The 22982-nt window shown below is 38.1% G+C and overlaps 1 protein-coding gene across 1 annotated transcript in view; it reads left to right on the forward strand.

Annotated features, from left to right (window-relative positions):
- LPGAT1 (lysophosphatidylglycerol acyltransferase 1) overlaps positions 1 to 22982 on the forward strand; it is a 63317-nt gene that overhangs the window by 13283 nt on the left and 27052 nt on the right. The window contains exon 3 of the mRNA XM_065892507.1: positions 19361 to 19479. Coding sequence (XP_065748579.1) covers positions 19361 to 19479 — 119 coding nt within the window. The remainder of the gene's footprint in view (positions 1 to 19360; positions 19480 to 22982) is intronic.

The raw sequence follows: 22982 nt of genomic DNA on the forward strand, positions 1-22982 counted from the left end.
TTTTTTTTTTTTTTTTTTTTTTTTTTTGCGGTACGCAGGCCTCTCACTGTTGTGGCCTCTCCCATTGCGGAGCACAGGCTCCGGACGCGCAGGCTCAGCGGCCATGGCTCACGAGCCCAGCCGCTCCGCGGCATGTGGGATCTTCCCGGACCGGGGCACGAACCTGTGTCCCCTGCATCGGCAGGCGGACTCTCAACCTCTGCGCCACCAGGGAAGCCCCCAGGTGTTGTATTTTTAACAAATAATAGTTATTGCTAAATAAGTATGATATTGGAGACAGCACGACATATTAGAAAAAAACATTGACCTACAAAACATTTTTTTTAATTTATTTATTTTTGGCTGCGTTGGGTCTTCGTTGCTGTGTGCAGGCTTTCTCTAGTAGCCTTGAGCGTGGGCTACTCTTCCTTGTGGTGCGCGGGCTTCTAATTTCGGTGGCTTCTCTTGTTTCAGAGCATGGGCTCTAGAGCGCAGGCTCAGTAGTTGTGGCGCACGGGCTTAGTTGCTCCACGGCATGTGGGATCTTCCCGGACCAGGGCTCGAACCTGCATCCCCTGCATTGGCAGGTGGATTTTTAATTACTTCGCTACCTGGGAAGTCCCAAAACATTGACTTATGAGTTAGTATGAGTTTGAGTCCTGCTACCACCCATTGTTAGTTGTATAACTAGTTATAGTTACTAGTTACTTAACTTACTGAACTAGTTACTTAACTTCTCTGAGCCTCAGTTTCACCATCTTTAAAAATGGAGGTTATAATATTTATCTCTTGTGAAGTTTAAATGTAAAGTGAATAGCATGATGTTTCTATAAATAATAATATTATTACCATTATTATTATCATTATATTAATGCCTAGGAAAACAATTATATTAACCTTTGGGGGAAAGGTATGTCTAAATGAATAAAAGCTAACTTTATGGAATAGTTTTAGAAATACATTTGAGGATATTCACACTTAGCTAATAGTATATCTCAATATAGTTCTTGTGCTATAATCAATAAATAAAAATAATTTATTATTAGTAATTTAAGCCATAGTCTAACTAAAATATTAACTGAATTTTATGTTTGTAAATTATGAAATGCTTCAAAGCAATTTATGTTTAACTACATTCTAATTCATTCAGTCACCTATTCTAACACCAAATATTTGAGTGCCTTCTCCATCAAGCACCATGCTGGTGGTGGAAATAAAACAGTGACAAATAAAACAGGACAGCTTCTGTTGACTTTTTCATGTGGGAGACAGAAGGAGTCACATGATAACCGTGTAATCACAAGTATGAAAACAACAAGTATAGAGGCTATAAGAATAAGTAACAGAGAGCTTGTTCTGGAGATGATGGTGTCAGGGAGGAATGGCCTCCTTGAGAAGGTGATATTGAGACTCAGACTTCAAGTATGAGTGGACCAGGTGATGCTGGGGGAGGGGCCACATATACAGAGGATGAAAAGAGTTTGTCATGTTTGAGGAACAAAGGGAAGGCCAGGTTGGCTGCATCATGGAGTGAATGAAGAGCAGAGTAGTAGGGGTGTTGGTGTTGGTGGGGGTGAGCCGATGAGGCCAAGTCCACTGAGGCCTTGTAGTCCTTACTGAGGATTTTGAAATTTATCCTAAGAGGAAACAATGCAAGGATTTTAAGCAAGGGAATGATGAACCCAGGTTCGTATCTGAAATTTGTAACTGTAACGATGAAATCAGATTCGTATCTGTAATTCTGCCTGTTTTGTGGAAATGGACTAGAGAGAAGTGAGAGTGTGCAGGCGATACCCTCTGGAAGAGTCTCAGCTTCCCCAGGTGAGGAGATAGTTGCTTGGCCCAAGGGTGACGGCAGTGGAGATGGAAAGGTGAACTAATTGGAGAGTTTTATAGGAGGAAATCTGTCAAGACTTGCTGAGGGATTGAACATAAAGGATGGAATACATGCGCAGGTGATGGGGGTGACCATGAGGTTTCTGGTGTGAGATTCTGGGTGGATAGGGAAGCCCACAGAAGGAGCAGTGTCGAGAGGAAGGATGAAAATTGAGCACAGGCTAAGTGAGAAGCATCTAAGTGTAGCTCTGAAGTAGACATGGATATGCAGTCTAGAACTCAGAAGAGAAACCTGAGCTAGAAAGATAAATTGGGAAATTACCGATGGTATTTAAAGCCATGGCGATGGGTGGGTTCACCTACGGAGATTGTAAGTACTGAATGATTAGAAGCCCAGGGTCAGACACTGAGGGCATGCCAACATTTGGAGGTTGGGGAGAGGAGGGTGGTAGAGCCTGGGAAGGAGCAGCTAGAGAAGTAGAATGAATGCCTGCCCTACAAGTGTGTGTCAGAGTCAGCAGTGTTCCAGGGCTGGGGCTCTCCATGAGAGCTGCTGAGAGTTTACCTTTTGTAAGATGAGAGCTGGTTTAGCCTTTCATTGATTTGGCAAGAACAGCTTCGTTGAGGTGGTAGAAGTGGAAACTAGCTTGGAGTGGGTTGGAGATGAATGTGACTGGAGGAGCTAAAATGGAAACATGAATGTATGACTTTGCAGAAGCGTGGCTCTGAAGGAATAGAGAGTGATAGTTGCAGGAGAGAAATTGGGTCAAGGGAAGGCTTTAAAATTTTTTTTTAAGATTTAAAAGTTTAGCTTTCAATCCACTTAGAGTTGTACCTGATGAAACCAGGGTCATTTACTTACATGCCTCAGGTATTTAGGAATCTATTCTAAGACTGAATGAGAGAAAGCTAATCAGGGCTCCATGATACGATGAAACATGGAAAGCACTTAGATGCTGGCTCTGGTGACAGAGGCAGGCAGCAAGGCAGGGCCTCCATACAGGCAGGGCCTCTATAATTTGATCCTGTTCTCAACTCTTATTCAGTAAGGCTGCTTTCCCTTGGCCCCTCTGCATTTTCTCATTCATATTCTTCCTGTCCCTAAAATCTGTTCTTCAGTTTCTTTGAAAATTTATCTCCTTGTCTAAGCCTATGATGTCCTTGCCCCCTACTCCAGTTTATACTGTTTCCTTCTTTCTGAACCTCTTTGGCATCTACTCTGTAACTGTGGTTATGAACCTTTGGGCTGAGAGTTTCGGCCGTGCTTCAGAGTTCTCTCAGGGGGTCAAGAATCCATACACATATTAAGTAACATCTGTGGTTGTATAAATAATGGGTCTTATAAATACATGTTAATATTTTTCAAATATATGTAGTTTCTGTTCTGATTAATAAGAAATCCCTTAAAAGCATTATAGACTTCACAGTTGCTTTTTGTTACAGATCTTTTCACTCATTGCTAAAAAAAAAACTAGCATAGATCTCTGCCACATTTTTTTTTAATTTAAATTAATTTCAGATTGCTGTACCACTCACTTTGAGAAACATTCTATTAATGATGGAGGGGGTAAATGTTACAAGATATAAAGCCAACTATTTATTAGGCTACTAATCTAGGACAGTAAGACAAGTGTTGGTGAAATGCTCAGATTTCATGTATCATTTCTCTGTGCACTGAGTGCCCATATTGCCAGGCCCAGGGCTTGTCACATTTTGTGACATTAAAAAAGACTCTTCATACTTGAAACAGTTAGGACTCACTGCTCTACAACATAAAACATTCAGAATTCTGCTTCATGTTTTTCACTGTTGATTTCACCTTTGCTGTTCCTGTCTCTTTAACTCGTCAGTTGCTTCAGGGCAGGGGCTGTGGCTCGTTCTTCTTCCTTATACCTTCATGCAGAGGTTGACAAGCTACAGCCCTTAAGCCAAATCCAGCCCACTGCCTGTTTGTTTTGCAAGTCCTCTCCAGTTCAGGAGGTTTTTATAGATGACGGTTTGCAACTGATTTTGAGCTGATGATAGGAAACACGAACTTTGAACCCCAATTAAGTAAAATCTTACCCCTCGCAAGAAAGAATTTTATTCTACTCATCAGTAGACCAATATTGCAAAAAGTTGTATTCAGTTATTTTTATATTTTGAATTTTGTCAATAAAAAATTTGTAGAAATGTGTTGGAAAACAAATTTGTTATGTAAATACCTATATAATATCCTCAATTTTGCCTCTTGGCCTGCATAGCCTAAAATGTTTACCATCTGACCTTTTAGAGAAAAAGTTTACTGATCCTTGCCTGATAGTAGTAGTTCCCAAATTTGTCTGCACATCTGCATTATCAGAGGAGCTTTAACGTGTACATGTATGAACTTCTCTACCCTGGAGATTCTGATCAATATATTGAGATGGAGCCTGAGAACCTATATTTTTAACAGGCTATTTAATTGTTTGGGAATCACTGCCTTTTAATGCATTTGTAGGGTTGAACTCCAAGAGATAGTGAAATGAATATTGGATTAGATATCATAGGAAAGCTTGTTATTTTCTTACTTCAATATTTACTAACTATGGGACCTTATCCAAGTAACTACTTGTTCTGCAGGTTTTAAAAAAATTTCTAGTTCCTTTGTTTATAGGTGGTTTTGCTTAATCTTCTACATAGTAGATCTTTTACCTTTTGGGGTTCATAAGAACCTCTTCTAGAGTCTGATGAAAGCTCTGCACCCTCCTCTCAGAAAAGTACACCTATATTAATTTCCTATGGCTGCCATTACAAGTGACTACAGAAGCACTTAAAGCAACAGACCTTAATTCTGTCACATTTCTGGAGGGCTGAAGTTCAAATCAAGGTGTCAGCAGGGCTGCACTCCCTGCAGAGGCTCTAGGGGGAGATTCCTTGTCTCTTCTAGCTTCTGGTAGCTCTCAGCATTCCTGGGCTTGTGGCTGCATCACTCCAAGCTCTACCTCAGGGTCCTGTGGCCGCCTCCTCTTCTCTATGTGTCTTCTCTGTGTGTCTCTTGTAAGGACACTTGTCACTGATTGAGGGTCCATCTGGGTAATCCAGAATTAGCTCCTCTTCTCAAGATCCTTAACTAAATCATATCTTTTACCATATAACGTAACATTCACAGGTTCCAGAGGTTTGACATGGGTATCTTGTGGAGTGGGGGTAGGGAAGCATTTTTTGGCTTACCACAGCACCTTTGCACGTGCTCACAGTTTTACAAACAGTTTCAACAGGTTTACAACTCTTTGAAGTCCATTTATGGACCCTATGGACTCCAGGTTTGAGCTCCATACTCAGTGAGAAGAGCTTTACACCTTAGTGTATTCTAGTCTATTTACTCTCTCCTCTACGTCATGTCTCCTATTAATACCAAACTAGAAATGATGTTTTCTTCCTGTGACTTAGATTCTTCAATTTATCATATGTTTTTTGAGTTAGTTTCTCTGGTTCCTTTAGGAACTATTTATCTTCTAATAAGATTTACTGTTAAAATAAAAGCCTTTTCCAATCTCTTTTACTTAATTCTGTTGTGAGGAGCCTGACTTCTATGTAAACTATAGATAACTGGTAATCCTTCCAGTGAGATGAAGAACTTACCTTGATCGAGTACCTGATGTGCCAGACCTTTTAGCAAATGCTTACATGTGGCTTCCTATAAATATTGAAAGCAGTCCTGAGAGGGAAGTAATATCAACCCCATTACACAAATGAGAAGAGGAAGACTTCTGGAAGTTAAGTAACTTGCTTAATGTGGGTGACAGAGCTAGCAAGGGATGGAGCTGGTCTTTGAATGAAAGTCTTCTACTCTAAAGCCCATGCTATTTTCATTATACCTTGAAAACAGCACACTTCCCTTTTAATTGAATGGTTAATAATTTCATTAGACAGGGGCTATCCATAGTTTGGTTTTAGGGTCCAACAGACTTAGATTTCAGTCAGATTTATAGCGCTTACTCACAGTATTATCTTTTACAGTATCTTCTCAGATTCTTATCTTTAAATAAAATTGATATAATGTAAAACAGATAACTAGTGGGAAGCAGCCGCACAGCACAGGAAGATCAGCTTGGTGCTTTGTGACCACCTAGAGGGGTGGGATAGGGAGGGTGGGAGGGAGACACAAGAGGGAGGAGATATAGGGATATATGTATATATATAGCTGACTCACTTTGTTATACAGCAGAAACTAACACACCATTGTAAAGCAATTATACTCCAATAAAGATGTTAAAAAAACATTATTCACCCACATAAAGAAAAAAATAAGATTGATATATGGCCTGTTATGCCTTATAGTGCTGCTGTGGCAATTGAGAGAATATGAGTGAAAGTCCTTTAAAATAAGAAAGTTTTCCTAATATGTGGTACAATTAAATCGTTTCTCATTTTATCATATTCTTAGTACTTTCTTCTTTCAGTATCCTAGGTTTCAAAGCTTAGGAATATGGCCAAGCCTCAATCCAGAGGGTATGTTGGCTCCAACCATGAACTTCTTTGCTTCAGGCTTCTTGGACAGTTGGCTGGCATGAATGCTTGTATGTGCTTTCTGCTCTTTCATTTTAAGGGGTATCCCCAATTTTGTCTAGCTCAGCGCCACTTAGGATATCTACGTTCGTGGTGATTTTCTGAGCAGTTCTCTTTTTAACTTTTTAACTCCTCTCATTGCCTCTTTGCCATGGGTTTGGTTAGTGCTCTGCAACTGTGCTGTGGAGAGTCTTCCCCTGTTCTCTGTCCTCCTCCCCCAACTTGTTCGCACCCTCATTCATCTGTAGGTAAGTCTGTTACCCAAAGCTAACATCCCATCTCTCTTGCTTCACGTTACTGATTACTATCTCCTTCTATCTTTGCTCTTAGTCTTCCAGGATATAAAGATACTAAAGACATTCTCACCTTAAAAAAAAAAAATCCCCCACTTAACAACTAGCTACTCTCCCAAATCCCTGCAGCCCTTCATCCCTTGCCTCCATCCCACATATTGTCAGTTCCTTTCCTGCTGGGTTTCTGTGGTTTGTGAGATAATGTGCAGAATTCTGGTGCTCTAGTAGCCTGGCCCAAGCCTACCTCTTAAGCTACATCTTTTGTTATTCCTTTATTCTTCCTGTTACATTGCAGGATGTCCTTTCTATCAAGAGCCAGTCCCCTTGCTTAGATTCCATTCCTTCCTGCTTGCCCAGGAACCTTCCTCCATTGTTAATCTCCTCTTTATTTAACTTTCATAAAAACTCTCAAATTTCCAATTACTCTTAAAAAATTGGAGGGTCTGGTAACCGGTGCCACATTCCCAGATATCAGCAACAGCCTGGAGCTGGATAGGTAGCTGCCCTCTTTGGGGGTGGGGCATGCACTCTGTTTTTCACACAGTCCCACTGCTCTCTTCTGTCATATAGGAAGCACACTTCCTCACTTATGTCACCTGCCTGGTGACAAGAAAAGGGATTTTATATCTCCTGGCCTAAATTGTAGTATCTGACTTCTAAAAGTACCTCTGTAATCTGACCTCTTATTTACAGATACAACCTCATTTTCCATTTTTTCCAGTAGCAACTGTCTGTTCAAGGCCATTTCCCCCATGTCTTTGGTATCTCTTCCCTTCATGTTTCAGCTCCCAATGATTTCTTCTTTCCCTGCCTCCTGTGGTACGTATCTTCATGTGTAATGCATTAATCTCCAATTTATCTTTTATTCCCAATAAGTGAGCAGACCTCTTGAGGGCAGGGATCATATTGCATCAATTAAAAAGTTTGCTTAAGTTTTATTTGGAAGAAAATGTATTTTTAAAAAAACTGAAATCTTCCAGCTCAGCGAGCTGCTGCCTCAGTAAGATGCTGGCCTGATGACAGGCACACGCCAGCTGAATTGATGAGGAACAGCAGATTCACAATTCCAGTCTCAAGCTTCCTCCAGGGCATAGATCTGAGGACTGGAAAGGCTGGCAAAATTGCTTGTACTATTTAAAATGTTCTCAGTTTCAGTCTTTTATTTCTGCCCTTCCATGCTCTCTCTTCTCTCACCTTTTACTTTTTCTCTCTTTCTTTCTTTTTTGCTAAGTTCCTATAGTTGAATTTAATGAGTTAATTACCTTGTGATAGAACCCCTGTATACGTTTATGTCCCCCGCAGTGGCAGAATCCTGTTTCTCTATGAAGAGAATAAAACTAGTTGGATGAATGAATACATCAGTAAGTGCTTTGGGGGATAGTGAGCAGGAGGTGCTGTAAATTAATTATCCTTACCATCTGTATGTTTTTCTTTGCAACTAATTCGGTCAGTCAAGAAGCAGCCGTAGAGTTCTGTTTCTTGTATTTGATAAAATATCTGTGAAGTGAGGAACTTGGATTCAGATATCTGTAAATTCCTTTCTAGCTGTAAACGTCATTAAAATCAAAACCCCTACCATATGTAATAGTCTGATTCTAAAACTACTTAGAGCTCTAGTAGCAAAGCAGAGAAGTACCTACATTGCCCTCTTATTTCCTAGCAATTTGGTGCAATCCTTTACCTTTAGGAGAAGTTAGAATTTCCCTTCTTCCAGTTACTCATTTTAGCAGCCTAAGACAGATAGTACTTAATCCCATTGCTTACACTTTTCCCAATGGAAACAAATTAAAGTACCTTTGATTTAAATCCCCATCTCTGAATTTAGTATAGTGTTCTGTTGGTCAACTTACACGTGAATGTAAGAAGCTATTTAAAAGGTTGAGAAAACAAAACTTTGAGCAAGTTGAGCGTTTTGCATAGAGTGAAGTACTTTTATTGGAACATACTATAAAAAGAAACGTAAGATGTAAAGTCTTAGCTACTTCAGCTCTCAGTGGTTTAATAAAATACATTTGAACCAAACTACTCAGGGGGAGAGGTTTTTAGTTAGTGAAAGTGAGAAAATGAACATTTAAGAAACAAACAAAAAGAGTGCAGTCCAGTAGTAGTATCTTCCATTAATACTTTTTTTTTTTTTTTGCGGTACACGGGCCTCTCACTGTTGTGGCCTCTCCCGTTGCGGAGCACAGGCTCCCGACGCGCAGGCTCAGCGGCCATGGCTCACGGGCCCAGCTGTTCCGCGGCATGTGGGATCCTCGCAGACCGGGGCACGAACCCGCGTCCCCCGCATCGGCAGGCGGACTCTCAACCACTGCGCCACCAGGGAAGCCCTTCCATTAATACTTTGATCTGGGGAGAAAAACCTTCCTGAATTACAAAAGTAATAAGTCAAATGCTGAAAACAGAAAAATATAAAGAAAAGAAAGAAAAATAACAGAGCAAGAATTATCTGTAGTTCTGCCATGCTTTAGTCATCATTATCCTTGGTAATCACATTCTCCCCCAACTTCTAACCCTGGCAATCCCTGATCTGTTCTCTTTCACTATAATTTTGTCTTTTTTGAGAATGTCATAAAATGGATTCATGCATTATGTAACCTTTGGAGACTGACTTCCTTCACTCAGCATGCCTTTGAAAGTCATCCAAGTTGTTGCATATATCATTAGAATGTTCTTTTTTGTTGCTGAGTCGTATTCCATTGTATGAATGTACCACAGTTTATATCCATTCAGCTACTGAAGGACATTTGGTTTGTTTCTAGTTTTTAGCAGTTATGAATAGGCTGGTACAACATTCATGTACAGGTTTCTGTATTAACTTAAGTTTTCATTTCTCTAGGATAGGAGTCAACAAACTATGCCCAATGGGCCAAATTTTCCTGTTGCCTGTTTTTATACGGCCCTATGAGCTAAGAATGGCTTTTACATTTGTAAAGGTTTGTAAAAAACAACAACAACAAAAGAAGAATTTGCAACAGAGACCATATGTGGCCTGCAAAGCTTAAAATATTTAATGGCTGACCCTTTGCAGAAAAAGTTTGCTAACCCCTGCTCTAGGGTAAATACCCAGAAGTGGGTTTCCTGGGTCAGATGGTAAGTGTATTTTTAACTTTATAAGAAACTGCCAGACTGTTTCCAGAGTGGCTGTACATTTTGCATTTCTATCAGCAGTGTCTACAAGTTCCAATTTTTCTGCATCCTTATCAAAATTTGGTATTATCAGTATGTTTAATTTTAGTCATTCTAGTAAATGTATAGTGGTTGCTCATCATGGTTTTAATTTGTATTTCCCTAGTGGCTGATGATGTTGAACATCTTTTCATATGGTTGTTTGCCATCCTTATATCCTCTTTGGTGAGGTGTCCAAGTTTTCTGCCTGGTTTTTACTTGGGTGGTTTGTTATCTTACTGCTGAGTTTTGGAAGTTCTATAAGTATTCTGGATACAAAGACACAAATCCTTTGTTGGATATGTGATTGCATATATTTTCTCCCAGTCTTTTCATTCTCTTAACAGTGTCTTTTGCTGAGCAAAAGGTTTAAATTTCGATGAAGTGCAATTTACTGATTTTTTTTTTCTTTTATGAGTTATTAATTGTTGTATAAGGTATAGGTTTAGGTTTCATATTTTTCTAACATTGTTTTTTGAAAAGACTATTCTTTCTCCATTAGATTGACTTTACACCTTTGTCAAAAATCATTTAGCCATATTTGTGTGGTCTATTTCTGGACTCTCTTTTCTGCTCTGTTGATCGGTGTGTCTGATCCTTCACCAATACCATGCCATTTGATTATTGTAGCTTTATAGTAAGTTTTAAAATTGGATAGTGTGATTCCTCCAACTTTATTCTTCCTTTTCAAAGTTATTTTGGTTTTTCTGGTTTGTTGGCCTTTCTTTATAAGTTTTAGAATCCAATTGCCTGTATCTGCAAAAGTTCTTTTTGGCATTTTGATTAGAATTGTGTTTTACTTGTAGATCAATTTGTGGGAGAATTGATATCTTTAATATGTTGAATCTTTCAATCCATGAACATGGTATTCATTTCATTTTGGCCTTCTTTAATCTCTTTCATCAGGACTTTGTAGTTTTCAGCGTACAGATCCTGTCCGTGTGTTTTAGATTTATACCTAAGTATATTTTTTGAGCTATTGTAAGTGGGATTTAATTTTTTAAAATTTCCTATCATTCATTGCTAGTATAAAAATATGATTGATACTTACTGTTAGTAACTTTGCTAAACTCACTTATTAATAATAGGAGCTTTTTTGTAGATTAATTGGGACATTCTACAGAGACAGTCATGCTATTTGTGAATATGGGCAGAATTATCTCTTCCTTTCCAACCTGTATGACTTTCATTTCTTTTTCTTATTTATTCATTTATTTATTTTTGCATTATTGAACTGGCTAGGGCTTCTGGAATAATGTTAAATAAGAGAGGTGAGATTGGACATCCTTGCCTTGTTCTCAATCTTAGGGAGAAAGCACTCATATATAACTAATACTAAATATTATGTTAACTATAGGTTTTGTGTAGAAACACTTTATTACATTGAGGAAATTCCTTTCTGTTCTTAGTTTACTGAGAGTTTTTTTCATGAATGTATATTGGAATTTGTTTAGTGCTGTTTGTGCATCAATTCATGTGTGTCTTGGTCTGTTTGAGCTGCTATAACAAAATGTCACAGGCGGGGTGACTTATAAACAACAGAAATTTATTGCTCATAGTTCTGGAGGCTTGGAAGTCCAAGACAAGGTGCCAGCATAGTCACCTTCTGATGAGGGCTCTCTTCATGGTTCATAGCCTTTTCACTGTGCCCTCATTTGGTAGAATGGGCTAGACAGCTCAGTGGGATCTCTTTTATAAGTGCACTAATCCCATTCATGAGGGCTCAACCCTTATGACCTAATCACTTTCCAAAGTCCTCATCTGCTAATGCCATCACCTTTGGGGATTAGGACTTCAACAATTGAATTTTAGGGGCACACAGACCTTCAGACCATAGCAATATAATCATGAGGTTTTTCTTCCTTAGATTGTTAATATAGTGGACTATTACACTGATTAATTTTTAATATTCAATCATCCTTGTATTCCTGTGATGATAAACCTTACTTGGTTGCAGTGTATATTATTGGATTCCATTTCCTAACATTTATTGAGGATTTTAATGGATATAAGTCTATAGTTTTGTTTGTTTGTTTGTTTGTTTCTGGTTTTGGTATAAGGGTAATGCTGGCCTTATAAAGTAAACTTGAAAGTTTCCCGTTCTTTTCTATTTTCTGGAAGAGATTGTTTAGAATTGGTGTTATTTCTTTTTAAAATGTTTGGCAGAATTTGCTAGTGAAATCATCTGGGCCAGAAGAATTATTTTTTGGAAGATTTCTGACTATAAAATCAATTTATTTAATAGGCTGCTTTATTTTCTGTCTTTCACATTAAAGGCTTTTTCTGGGTATCTGGTAATACCTGACCATCTGTTCTTATTTAAGAGTAGGGGACTATAAAGTTGATTGGTAGCCCTGTTTGTGGCTGCGTCTTGTCCACACTAAGCCTCATTGTAAGATAATCTGATTGGAATACTTCACTGGAGAATCCTAAATGTCAATATTTTTAGATCTTTTCTCTTGAGCTGATCAGATTTCCTAGAGAAGACTCCTCCAAACTCTTGCTGCCATATCCTGGGGCTGAGTGGGTAAAGATTAGGCATCAGAGGGCTTGATCTTTGTTTTTAATAAGCGCATGTTCACTTAGTCCTCATGTTGGCTGTACTATTCTCATTTGTTATTTAACCTCACTCTGATTTTACCACAGGATTATATTGACCTAAATCATTTTGAACTTTCTAACGTAGTGGTTTTAAATGGATAGAGGTGGGGGTGGGATGTTTGGAAATGTGTAGGCTCTTGAGGGTTGTAACAGAGAATGTTGGCCAGGTGTGCTGAAAGTTTTGCAATGCTGATGACTGCAGGAAGAATTGCTTCTCCCGAGATACCAATATCTCCCCTGTTGGAAACTGTCTAGGTTTAAGTTAAAGCAAATCTCAATACCAGTTAGAGTTAATTATCACTTATTATCTTTGACTTTCTTGCTCTTTCTTTTTCCATTCTTGCCAGTGGTGATTTAGATTATACTGGTATTTGAAATTAGCAACTATTTTAAAGTTTTCTTTTAAGCAGGTGGCTAGAGTGGAAGTGAGAAGACTAGTTAGGAGGTCACTTCAGAAGTCCAAGAAAGAGGTACTGATGGCTTGGCCTAGAGTAGTAGTAGTAAAGAAGGAGAGACAGAGGTTGCAGGATGTGTTTTGGAGATAGAGTCCAAAGGACTTAGAGATGGATTAAATATGGAGAATTGAGGAAAGGGGGGAATCAAAAGTGGTCTTAGGTTTGGTCTTGAACTGACTGGGTGAATGATGGTGTCCTTCGCTGAGATGGAGCAGACTAGGGTAAAGAGCTGGTTCAGTATCGAGCACATTAAATTTAAGATACCTGTATCCTGGGCCCAAAGACAATGTTGATTTTTTTTTTTTTTTCTTAGATACTCTTTGCCTTTTTAGACTTGTTTATTATTCAGCTGTCATGCAAAAAACTCTTGATCCTTGGCTTCTGCACCATTCCATATTGTTGCCGCCCACTAACCTTATTTGTTGAGGACTTTGTCCACCCCACTTCTTGGCATAATCATGGGCAACGTCAGGGGCTGTGTGGGCAACTTACCCGTTACTGTTCTCAAGGTCCCTTGGTGTAGCCTGCCAGCAGTGACAGCGTGGTACAGTGCTTTTGAATCCCAGTTCCCCTATTGCCTAACCGTGTGACTTTGAAGATACTGCTTAGCCTTTTGTGTCTCATTTTCTTCAACTGTAAATTGGGGATAACAGTGTCTGTACATTTGGGATTTTGTGAAGATTACATAGGAAAATAATGTGAATTATTTTCTCTGACTAATTATTAATGCCTGACACATAGTAAGCATTCTATGAATGTTGGCTATTAATTATCTATCTACTTAATAATATATGCTACTATTATTCTTTTAGTTAAGCAACCCCTCCAAAAGCTACACCTTGAGCCTTGCCTCCTCAAATTTAACCTCTTAAATTAAATTAAATTAATTAAAGTGCCAAAAGGCACTGACCACAACTTCCTAGTATGTTCAGTATACTTGTTTTAAGAAAATAAAACAAAACTCGTCAGGGCTAAAATTCCAGTGGTTCTTATTTACAGACAGACATACATTAGATTCACCCGGGGGCTTTCTCACAACGTCTGGGCCCTATCTATGGGGGTTTGAGTAGGATGGGTAAAGGTGGAGATGGGGGATGGCTTCAAGTATCTCTACTATAGTAGCCCTCCCTCAGTTTTCTTTAGTGACTTACCCCCTTGCTTGGTTCCTTTCCTCACCAGTCTCCTCTCCATTAATCAGTACCTTAAACTACTTTCTCACGGCTACCCTTCATGTCCTCACTCCCTTTTTGTCTTCCTCTGCTAACCCCTAACTTTGGATGAGTCCAACCCACTCTGCCTCCATTGTGTGTTACTGAAAGCCACAGTTCTTGAGCTACGTGAGATTCTTTTATGTGTTTTTTTGCTCTCTAATCTTTACTATTCATATTAGAATACCTAACCTTACGTGACACGGTAGTTGTATGACTCTTTTAGTTAATAGTGATTTCAAAAGTAACTTCAACTGTCATGTAATCTAATTGCCCAGGACGTCTGTGATTCTGTCATTTATATCTCATTCATCTTCACAATATGTTTGAGTAGCATAATGATATTAATGTTTCTTAAGTGAGTCACAGAATGGTAAAATAGTTTGCGGCATCAGCTTGCAGGCATTTTTTTTTGAACTTTGAGAAGTAAGCTATTATGGTCGTGTATAAAGCAACCTTTCTTCTCTGCATTAATTCTGTTTTGTGGGTCAGTATAACAGCTTTAGCATCACTGTTTTAAAGGAAATTGTGATGGTTTATTGTTTTTATTTTCTTTTTGAGATGTGAACGGTCATGATCAATTTTAGTCTAAAACTTTTGGGGGGAGGTTTATTAATGTGTGTGTGTGTGTGTGTGTGTGTGTGTGTGTGTGTGTGTGTGTAGTAGGTGATAATCTTTGGCTTTTAACAAGAATTTTTAAAAATTCAATTACAACTAGGGAACTTTTCTTCCAGTTCTTACTCAGTTGTTTTTCATTCCCTTTGGAAGTAGTGGACCTGACCCAGTTCTTTTTTGAGAATTCCTTTCACAGAACAGTGTGTTAAAATATTTTTGTCCTTCTAATCAAGTACAATGTAAGAACTGGCAGGCATCCATAGCTTCTGTTCTTTAACATGAGAATAATTCTATTCCTTGATTAAGATACTGGCTCCATTATTATACTTACTGGTTTGGATAGCAGGGTATGATTTGAGGAACATAGCTATTTCATACATAAAATAAATGCTTTTTCTCTACAAGCATTTTTTAATCTTGATTTTGTTAGTCATATAACTTTCTAACAGTGATCTTTGAAGTATATAATGGTTTGGTAAAAGAAGAATACCATAGATACTGGAAATGAAATTTATTGTTGAATAAAATTTAGATTATTATAAAATCCAGCATGACTTTATTGCTACGTCAGGATAATTTTAAAAAGTTGATCCTTCTACCTTCACTTGTTTGATTTAGTATGTGTGTGAGTCTTAGCAAATTGACATGTAGTTTGAAAATTAATTTCAGCTAAGTTATGGCTGAGAGATAAAATATGTATTGGATTAACTCTTAATGATTATACCCTGAAAGTATTATAGAAATAAACATTGAGAACCCTTTATAATACGTAATGGTAGATTTCTGTGATAATGTTCTGGATGTTTAAAATACAGTGCTGTTGTTCTTTTCCTGTAGTTGGTTAGAAAAAAACTATAATTTGGGGGGAATAGAATGGAAAAGAGAAAGGATGGGGAAAATTGAGGAGGGTGGAGTATATTAGTTTCAGAGGGCTGCCATAACAAAGTACCACCAGCAAAGTTCCTGTGGCTTAAAACAACAGGAATTTATTCTCTCACAGTTCCAGAGGTTAGAAGTCTGAAACTGAGGTGCTGACAGGGTTGTGTTCTGTCTGAAGGCTCTGGTGGGAAGGATCCTTCCTTGCCTCTTGCTCGCTTTGGTTGGTTGTCTGCAGTCCTTGGCTTGTAGACACATCACTCCAGTCTTTGCCTCCATTGTCTCATGGCATTCTGCCTGTGTATCTCTGTCCAAATTTCCCTCTTTTTATAAGGATACCAGTCATATTGGATATAGGTTTAGGGCCCATCCTAATCCATCATGACCTCATCTTAACTTGATACATCTACAAAGCCCCTGTTTCCAAATAGGGTCACATTCACAGGTTTTGGTTGGATGTAAATTTGGTGGGACACTATTTAAGCCAGAACAGAGAGTTCTAAATTCAATTTTTATTTTGAGATTTAAACCAACACACTAGATTTATCTACTTTATATAAAGCAAGTAAGATACATTTTAAGTAGAAAACTTATTTTTATTTGCAGTTATATTCACACATATGCTTTCCTACTGCACAGGCCTAGGTATCTAGTATTTTCCATTCATGTAGCAGAAATTGCATTAAAGGACTATTTGGTTATGAAACATCTATTTATATAGATGTGGAACTAGAAGACTTTCCACATTACCTCTTAATAGCCTAATACTTATAGAACCAAGTTAGACTTTTCTTGAGTGTTTTAACTGCATTAGAATAATACTTTTGTTCTTATTTGTTTTATATCCACAGTGCCTGATGCTGATTTATTGAGTGAAGAATGAATTAATGAAAGAATGGTGGTGTGTGTGTGTGTGTGTGTGGGTGTGTGTGTTTGTGTGTGTGTGCGTGCGTGCGCACGTTCATTGAAGAGTTGTCAACAGAGATGTGATATGAGGAGTTTTCATTTAGTAAATATGTTCTCTCTTCACACGCTGTTCTGCACTTTGCTTTTATTACTTATAGTATATCATTCCATATTAGTGTAAAAATGCTATGATTACATAATATTGCATTGCATGGATATATTATAATTTATTTAACTAGTCTCCCTTTTTATTTTTAATTGTGACAAAAGACACACAACATAAAATTTACCATCTTAACCATTTTTAAGTGTCAGTATTGTTAAGTATATTCACATTATTGTGTAACCAATCTCCAAAACTTTTTCTTTTTTTTGCTGTACACGGGCCTCTCACTGTTGTGGCCTCTCCTGTTGCAGAGCACAGTCTCCGGACGCGCAGACCTAGCGGCCATGGCTCATGGGCCCAGCCTCTCCGCGGCATGTGGGATCTTCCCAGACCGGGGCACGAACCCGTGTCCCCTGCATGGGCAGGCGGACTCTCAACCACTGCGCCACCAGGGAAGCCCTAAAACTTTTTCATTTTACAAAACCAAAACTCCATACAAATTAAACAACTCCCCAGTTTTCCCTCCTGTCAACCACCATTTTAGAAATTTCTATGAATTTGAGCTAGTCTCTCTTTTTAGTTTTCATCTTTGCTCTTATAAACAATGCTGCAATAAAGAGCTTTGCATATGTGTCATTTTACACATGAATAAGTATATCTGTAAGATGAATTCCTAGAAGTGGAATTGCTAGATAGAAGGATTTTCACATTTCTTAGTTCTGATATATATATCGCCAAATTGACTTCCAAAACTCTTGTACCAATTTATACTCCCCCTGCTCCCACACACAGTGTATATCAGCTATTCAAGTATGTTTCAGTAAAGTTACCTTGTCAGCTAAACTTCATTGGCAACTTGGGAGAGGAAAGGCCGCTGTGAAGGAAAGTTGGTGTTGCTGGGCTGTCCCCAGTGTTCTACATCTATTCCTTAAGGATTACTTGACATCTGTAATGTAGTTTCCATTCTGCATTCATTTTAAAAACTTAAAAACTGGGCTTCCCTGGTGGCGCAGTGGTTGGGAGTCCGCCTGCCGATGCAGGGGACACGGGTTCGTGTCCCGGTCTGGGAGGATCCCACATGCCGCGGAGTGGCTGGGCCCGTGTGTCCGGAGCCTGTGCTCCGCAGCAGGAGAGGCCACAACAGTGAGAGGCCCGCGTACCGCAAAAAAAAAAAAAAAAAAACTTAAAAACTTTCACCGTACAGTGTAAGCTATTTGTGTGTTAGTAATAACTTCTGAGAGAATGATTGGAATACCTCACTTTGCAGGTAGGTACCACAACTGAATATATGTTCAGCCCAGCTGAAATTCCCTTAATACAAATCTTTAAGATCTTTAAAATGAATGCATAGATACCTTGCTTTAATGGCTGGTATTTTTTTTTTTTTTTTTTTTTTTGGCTGCATTGGGTCTTCCATGCTGCGCATAGGCTCTCTAGTTGTGGCGAGCAGGGGCTTCTCTTGTTGCAGAGCACAGGCTCTAGGCGTGGGGGCTTCAGTAGTTGTAGCATGCAGGCTCAGTAGTTGTGGCTCGCGGGCTTTAGAGCACAGGCTCAGTAGTTGTGACGCACGGGCTTAGTGGCTCCGCGACATGTGGGATCTACCCAGACCAAAGCTCGAACCCGTTTCCCCTGCATTGGCAGGCAGATTGTTAACCACTGCGCCACCAGGGAAGCCGTTAAATGGCTTTTAATAAAAAAAAAAAATTAACAGAACTCTTTTCTCAAATGAACTCTTATGAGCAGCTCCGCTGTATTGGGGTGACAGTGAAAGGTGACTGTGAAGGAGGGAGGCTGGCAGAGGTAAAACAGGTGAGCAACAGGTCTCCCATCCCTATTTCATCCAGAACTATTACACACGGGTGACTCAACTTCTTTCCTTACAGCAGTGAGTGAGATGAGTGAATGCTAACATATATTCAGCCTCCGGTAATTCACATCAGACATTTGAGGAACCTAGAACCTTCTTTGTAGAGTCCTGATGTGTGACACTGATGCTCAGTTTTATTTTTTTGCGTGTAGTAAATTTGGTATAAAATGAGGTGTAACTACCTGGAGATATCACTGTTTTCCTTAAAGTGTACATATAGGCTTTGGTGCATTGACTTTTCATCTGGAGATTTTTAATAAATGTAACATCCTTAATTAGTTTTCTTGTAAGATGAAAATGCTTACACATTTTATAATATTTGCATATTTTATTATAAAGTAGTATTTAAGGGGGCTTTGGGAACCACCTCCCAATGACGATCAGTATTAAATTTTGAATTCATTTCCTCAGACTTTTTTCAATGTATTAAGTTGCATGTAAATTTTATTCCTTCTTTGAAAAGATGGGATTATATTATATATACTGTTTTGTGGTATGTTTTGTTTACTTGATAAGAAGTCCTTTTGGGTTAGTGTATAGAGATATCCTCCATTCTTTTAATGGGTTTATACTCTTCCATTATATAAAAATTATCCATTCCCCTGTTGGTGAACGTGTAAGTTGCAATAAATATCCTTTGTACATATCTTTGCCTGTTTGGACAAGTGTTTCTATAGGATAAACTCTTAAATAGAATTTCTAAATCAAAGGTATGGCCGTTTTACATTTTAACGGATATTTTGAGTCTCTATAAAATATGAACATCCTGATTTTTATAGGAAATAAACTTAGTTCTAAACTTTTAGAAGTTTTAGCTAAGTGATGTATCATCATTAATGTGCACCAGTGTTTCTAATATACGTCTTCTGGAAATGTATAAATTTTTTAAATGACAGCTTTGAAACTTTTTGTTCTTACAGTGATGGAATGGGGGGAAGATATTAAAGCAATTTCAAAAGATGAAGCAGTAATGTTGGTGAATCATCAGGCAACAGGAGATGTGTGTACTTTGATGATGTGCCTCCAGGACAAAGGACTGGTAAGCCATCCTGAAGGCAGAGATAGACTGCAGAAAGGGGAGGTTAACAGAGAATCAGTTGACGGATCTTACCACAGTTGGGAATGTAGACTTACACTTTAATATGTATACTTTTCATGAAAATTTAGAAAAATTTAAAAAGAGAAATATACTATGTATATAACTCTAAATTATTCTAAGAGAGGATTTTACAGACCTAAAGAAAAATAACTGGGATAATGTGGATTATATCTCCACAAAGCTGTTTTTTAAAAAAGATGACTGAAATGGAAGCAAAGTTAATATGGTTCAGCATGGGGCTGTCTCGAGGTGAGTGGTGGATTGCCAGTTTGAGAAATACAAACACAAAAGGCAGTTTGCTTAAGGTAGAAGAGTAAAATTGGACAGGGAATTAGGTGATCTTGGGGATCTTTAGCCAAAAGAAAGTAAGGTAAATATTATTTTGGATTTCACTTAGAAAGCAAATTGAAAGGAAAGATATTAGGGCCATTTTATTCAGTGTTCTAGGGCTGTGTTTGAACTGTTGATTTCACATTGCTTATATTGCTAACTAAAACATACCTGTAAACTGGGAGGGTTTAAAATAAAGTCAGTCCTTAACATTAAAAGAATTGTTACCTTAAGAGTAGGTAAAGCAGTTATGTTCATAGAAAAGTAAATAAATAGAAAATATATAAAATTAATGGAATTAATATTTAACCTAATAGTGAAGAAACAAAACAATAGGTATTTTATAAGTGTTTCATATTTATGGTCACCGACTATAAATATAGAATACCATCCTATAAGATACTATCCCCTTAAAGCAGCTAATAGTCTAGTGGTAGGTGGAGAGAGGGAATAGCAAACAATACTTAATTGCAAACTGAGAAATATTCAGTGGAAAGTGAGCTCACCATGTACTTGGTGGATATAGAAAACTTTGTGGAGGGGAGAGGACGTAAACTTGACCTTGAAGGGTGAGTAGAATTTAGTTAGGCAGAGTAGTGAAGCAAGGGCCTCTTCTTTAGTGAAATAATCTTGGCCAAAACACTAAGGCATGGATACGCCTGGTGTGTTTATGTCCCAGAGTTTGATTCAGCAGCTCAGGGGTCAGAAAATGAGGGGACAGGAAATGGAAAATATGTTTGCTTATTATGGAATCTGTTTTTGTTGTTTATCTGAAAAGCAGAGGCATAATTTTGCTATAATGTAGAATAAATTCAGTCCTTTCTTACATTCAGAATCATATTCAGAATTGTTATATCACTGTGTAGATATATTTGCATTATAATAATATTTACTGCCTGTCCCCTAAATTCTTGATGTTAAAATTGTGTAAAAACTAGTTTGTTTGGCTTTGTATGAAGGAGAACATTTTTATGCTTACCGATAAGATACTTACATTTATAGTGATTTTTCTGAGGGCCTACAGTGTCTTCTATTGGTTTTTGAATCTCAAAGAGTGCTTAAAACGGTGACTATAAATATGCCTAACTTTGTTACTCTAACTCCAGTTTGGCAGAGATGAGAACTGTATTAACCAGGGTATCAGGTAATCTGAGATTCACCGATACTGTGGACAAAAAAAATTTTGGTTTATTTGTTTGCTCTTGTAAAAAGATTTTAGTTAGTTGGTCTTTGGTTCATTTTTCTGTCCAGAGTTATTTTGTTTTTATTTTCAGATTAATTATACTAATGTTACTATCTAATACTACAAAATAATTTGAAACCTTGAAGAATTTTTTATCTTGTTTCATAAAGGAGTAATTGAGAAATAAAAAGGTGGAAACATGAAAATTTCTGCCTTCTGCGTAATAAGTATAGGGCAATATTAATTTACATTCACAAGTAGGAATGTTTACTTGATTACTTGCATACTCCATGAGCACTTTCAAAGAAAGAAAGCTAATGCTAAATTGTGGACCAGTTTAAAAATACTAGTTTAATGGTGATGTGAGTATAACATAGCTTTTTTTTTTTTTTTTTTTTTTTTTTTAAACATCTTTATTGGGGTATAATTGCTTTACAATGGTGTGTTAGTTTCTGCTTTATAACAAAGTGAATCAGCTATACATATACATATGATCCCATATGTCTTCCCTCTTGCGTCTCCCTCCCTCCCACTCTCCCCATCCCACCCTTCCAGGCTGTCACAAAGCACCGAGCTAATATCCCTGTGCCTTGCGGCTGCTTCCCCCCAGCTATCTACCTTACTACGTTTGTTAGTGTGTATATGTCCATGACTCTCTCTCGCCCTGTCAAAACTCACCCTTCCCCCTCCCGATATCCTCAAGTCCGTTCTCCAGTAGGTCTGCGTCTTTATTCCTATCTTACACCTAGGTTCTTCATGACATTTTTTTTCCCTTAAATTCCATATATATGTGTTAGCATACGGTATTTGTCTTTTTCTTTCTGACTTACTTCACTCTGTATGACAGACTCTAGTTCTATCCATCTCATTACAAATAGCTCAATTTCATTTCTTTTTAAGGCTGAGTAATATTCCATTGTGTATATGTGCCACATCTTCTTTATCCATTCATCCGATGATGGGCGCTTAGGTTGTTTCCATGTCCTGGCTATTGTAAATAGAGCTGCAATGAACATTTTGGTACATGACTCTTTTTGAATTTTGGTTTTCTCAGGGTATATGCCAAGTAGTGGGATTGCTGGGTCATATGGTAATTCTATTTGTAGTTTTTTAAGGAACCTCCATACTGTTCTCCACAGTGGCTGAACCAATTCACATTCCCACCAGCAGTGCAAGAGTGTCCCCTTTTCTCCACACCCTCTCCAGCATTTATTGTTTCTAGATTTTTTGATGATGGCCATTCTGACTGGTGTGAGATGATATCTCATTGTAGTTTTGATTTGCATTTCTCTAATGATTAATGATGTTGAGCATTCTTTCATGTGTTTGTTGGCATTCTGTATATCTTCTTTGGAGAAATGTCTATTTAGGTCTTCTGCCCATTTTTGGATGGGGTTGTTTGTTTTTTTGTTATTGAGCTGCATGAGCTGCTTGTAAATTTTGGAGATTAATCCTTTGTCAGTTGCTTCATTTGCAAATGTTTTCTCCCATTCTGAGGGTTGTCTTTTGGTCTTGGTTATGGTTTCCTTTGCTGTGCAAAAGCTTTGAAGTTTCATTAGGTCCCATTTGTTTATTTTTGTTTTTATTTCCATTACTCTAGGAGGTGGGTCAGAAAGGATCTTGCTGTGATTTATGTCATAGAGTGTTCTTCCTATGTTTTCTTCTAAGAGTTTGATAGTTTCTGGCCTTACATTTAGGTCTTTAATCCATTTTGAGCTTATTTTTGTGTATGGTGTCAGGGAGTGATCTAATCTCATACTTTTACATGTACCTGTCCAGTTTTCCCAGCACCATTTATTGAAGAGGCTGTCCTTTCTCCACTGTACATCCCTGCCTCCTTTATCAAAGATAAGGTGTCCATATGTGCGTGGGTTTATCTCTGGGCTTTCTATCCTGTTCCACTGATCTATCTTTCTGTTTTTGTGCCAGT

Source organism: Phocoena phocoena, chromosome 1, assembly GCF_963924675.1.
Source record: "Phocoena phocoena chromosome 1, mPhoPho1.1, whole genome shotgun sequence".
Taxonomy (NCBI): domain Eukaryota; kingdom Metazoa; phylum Chordata; class Mammalia; order Artiodactyla; family Phocoenidae; genus Phocoena; species Phocoena phocoena.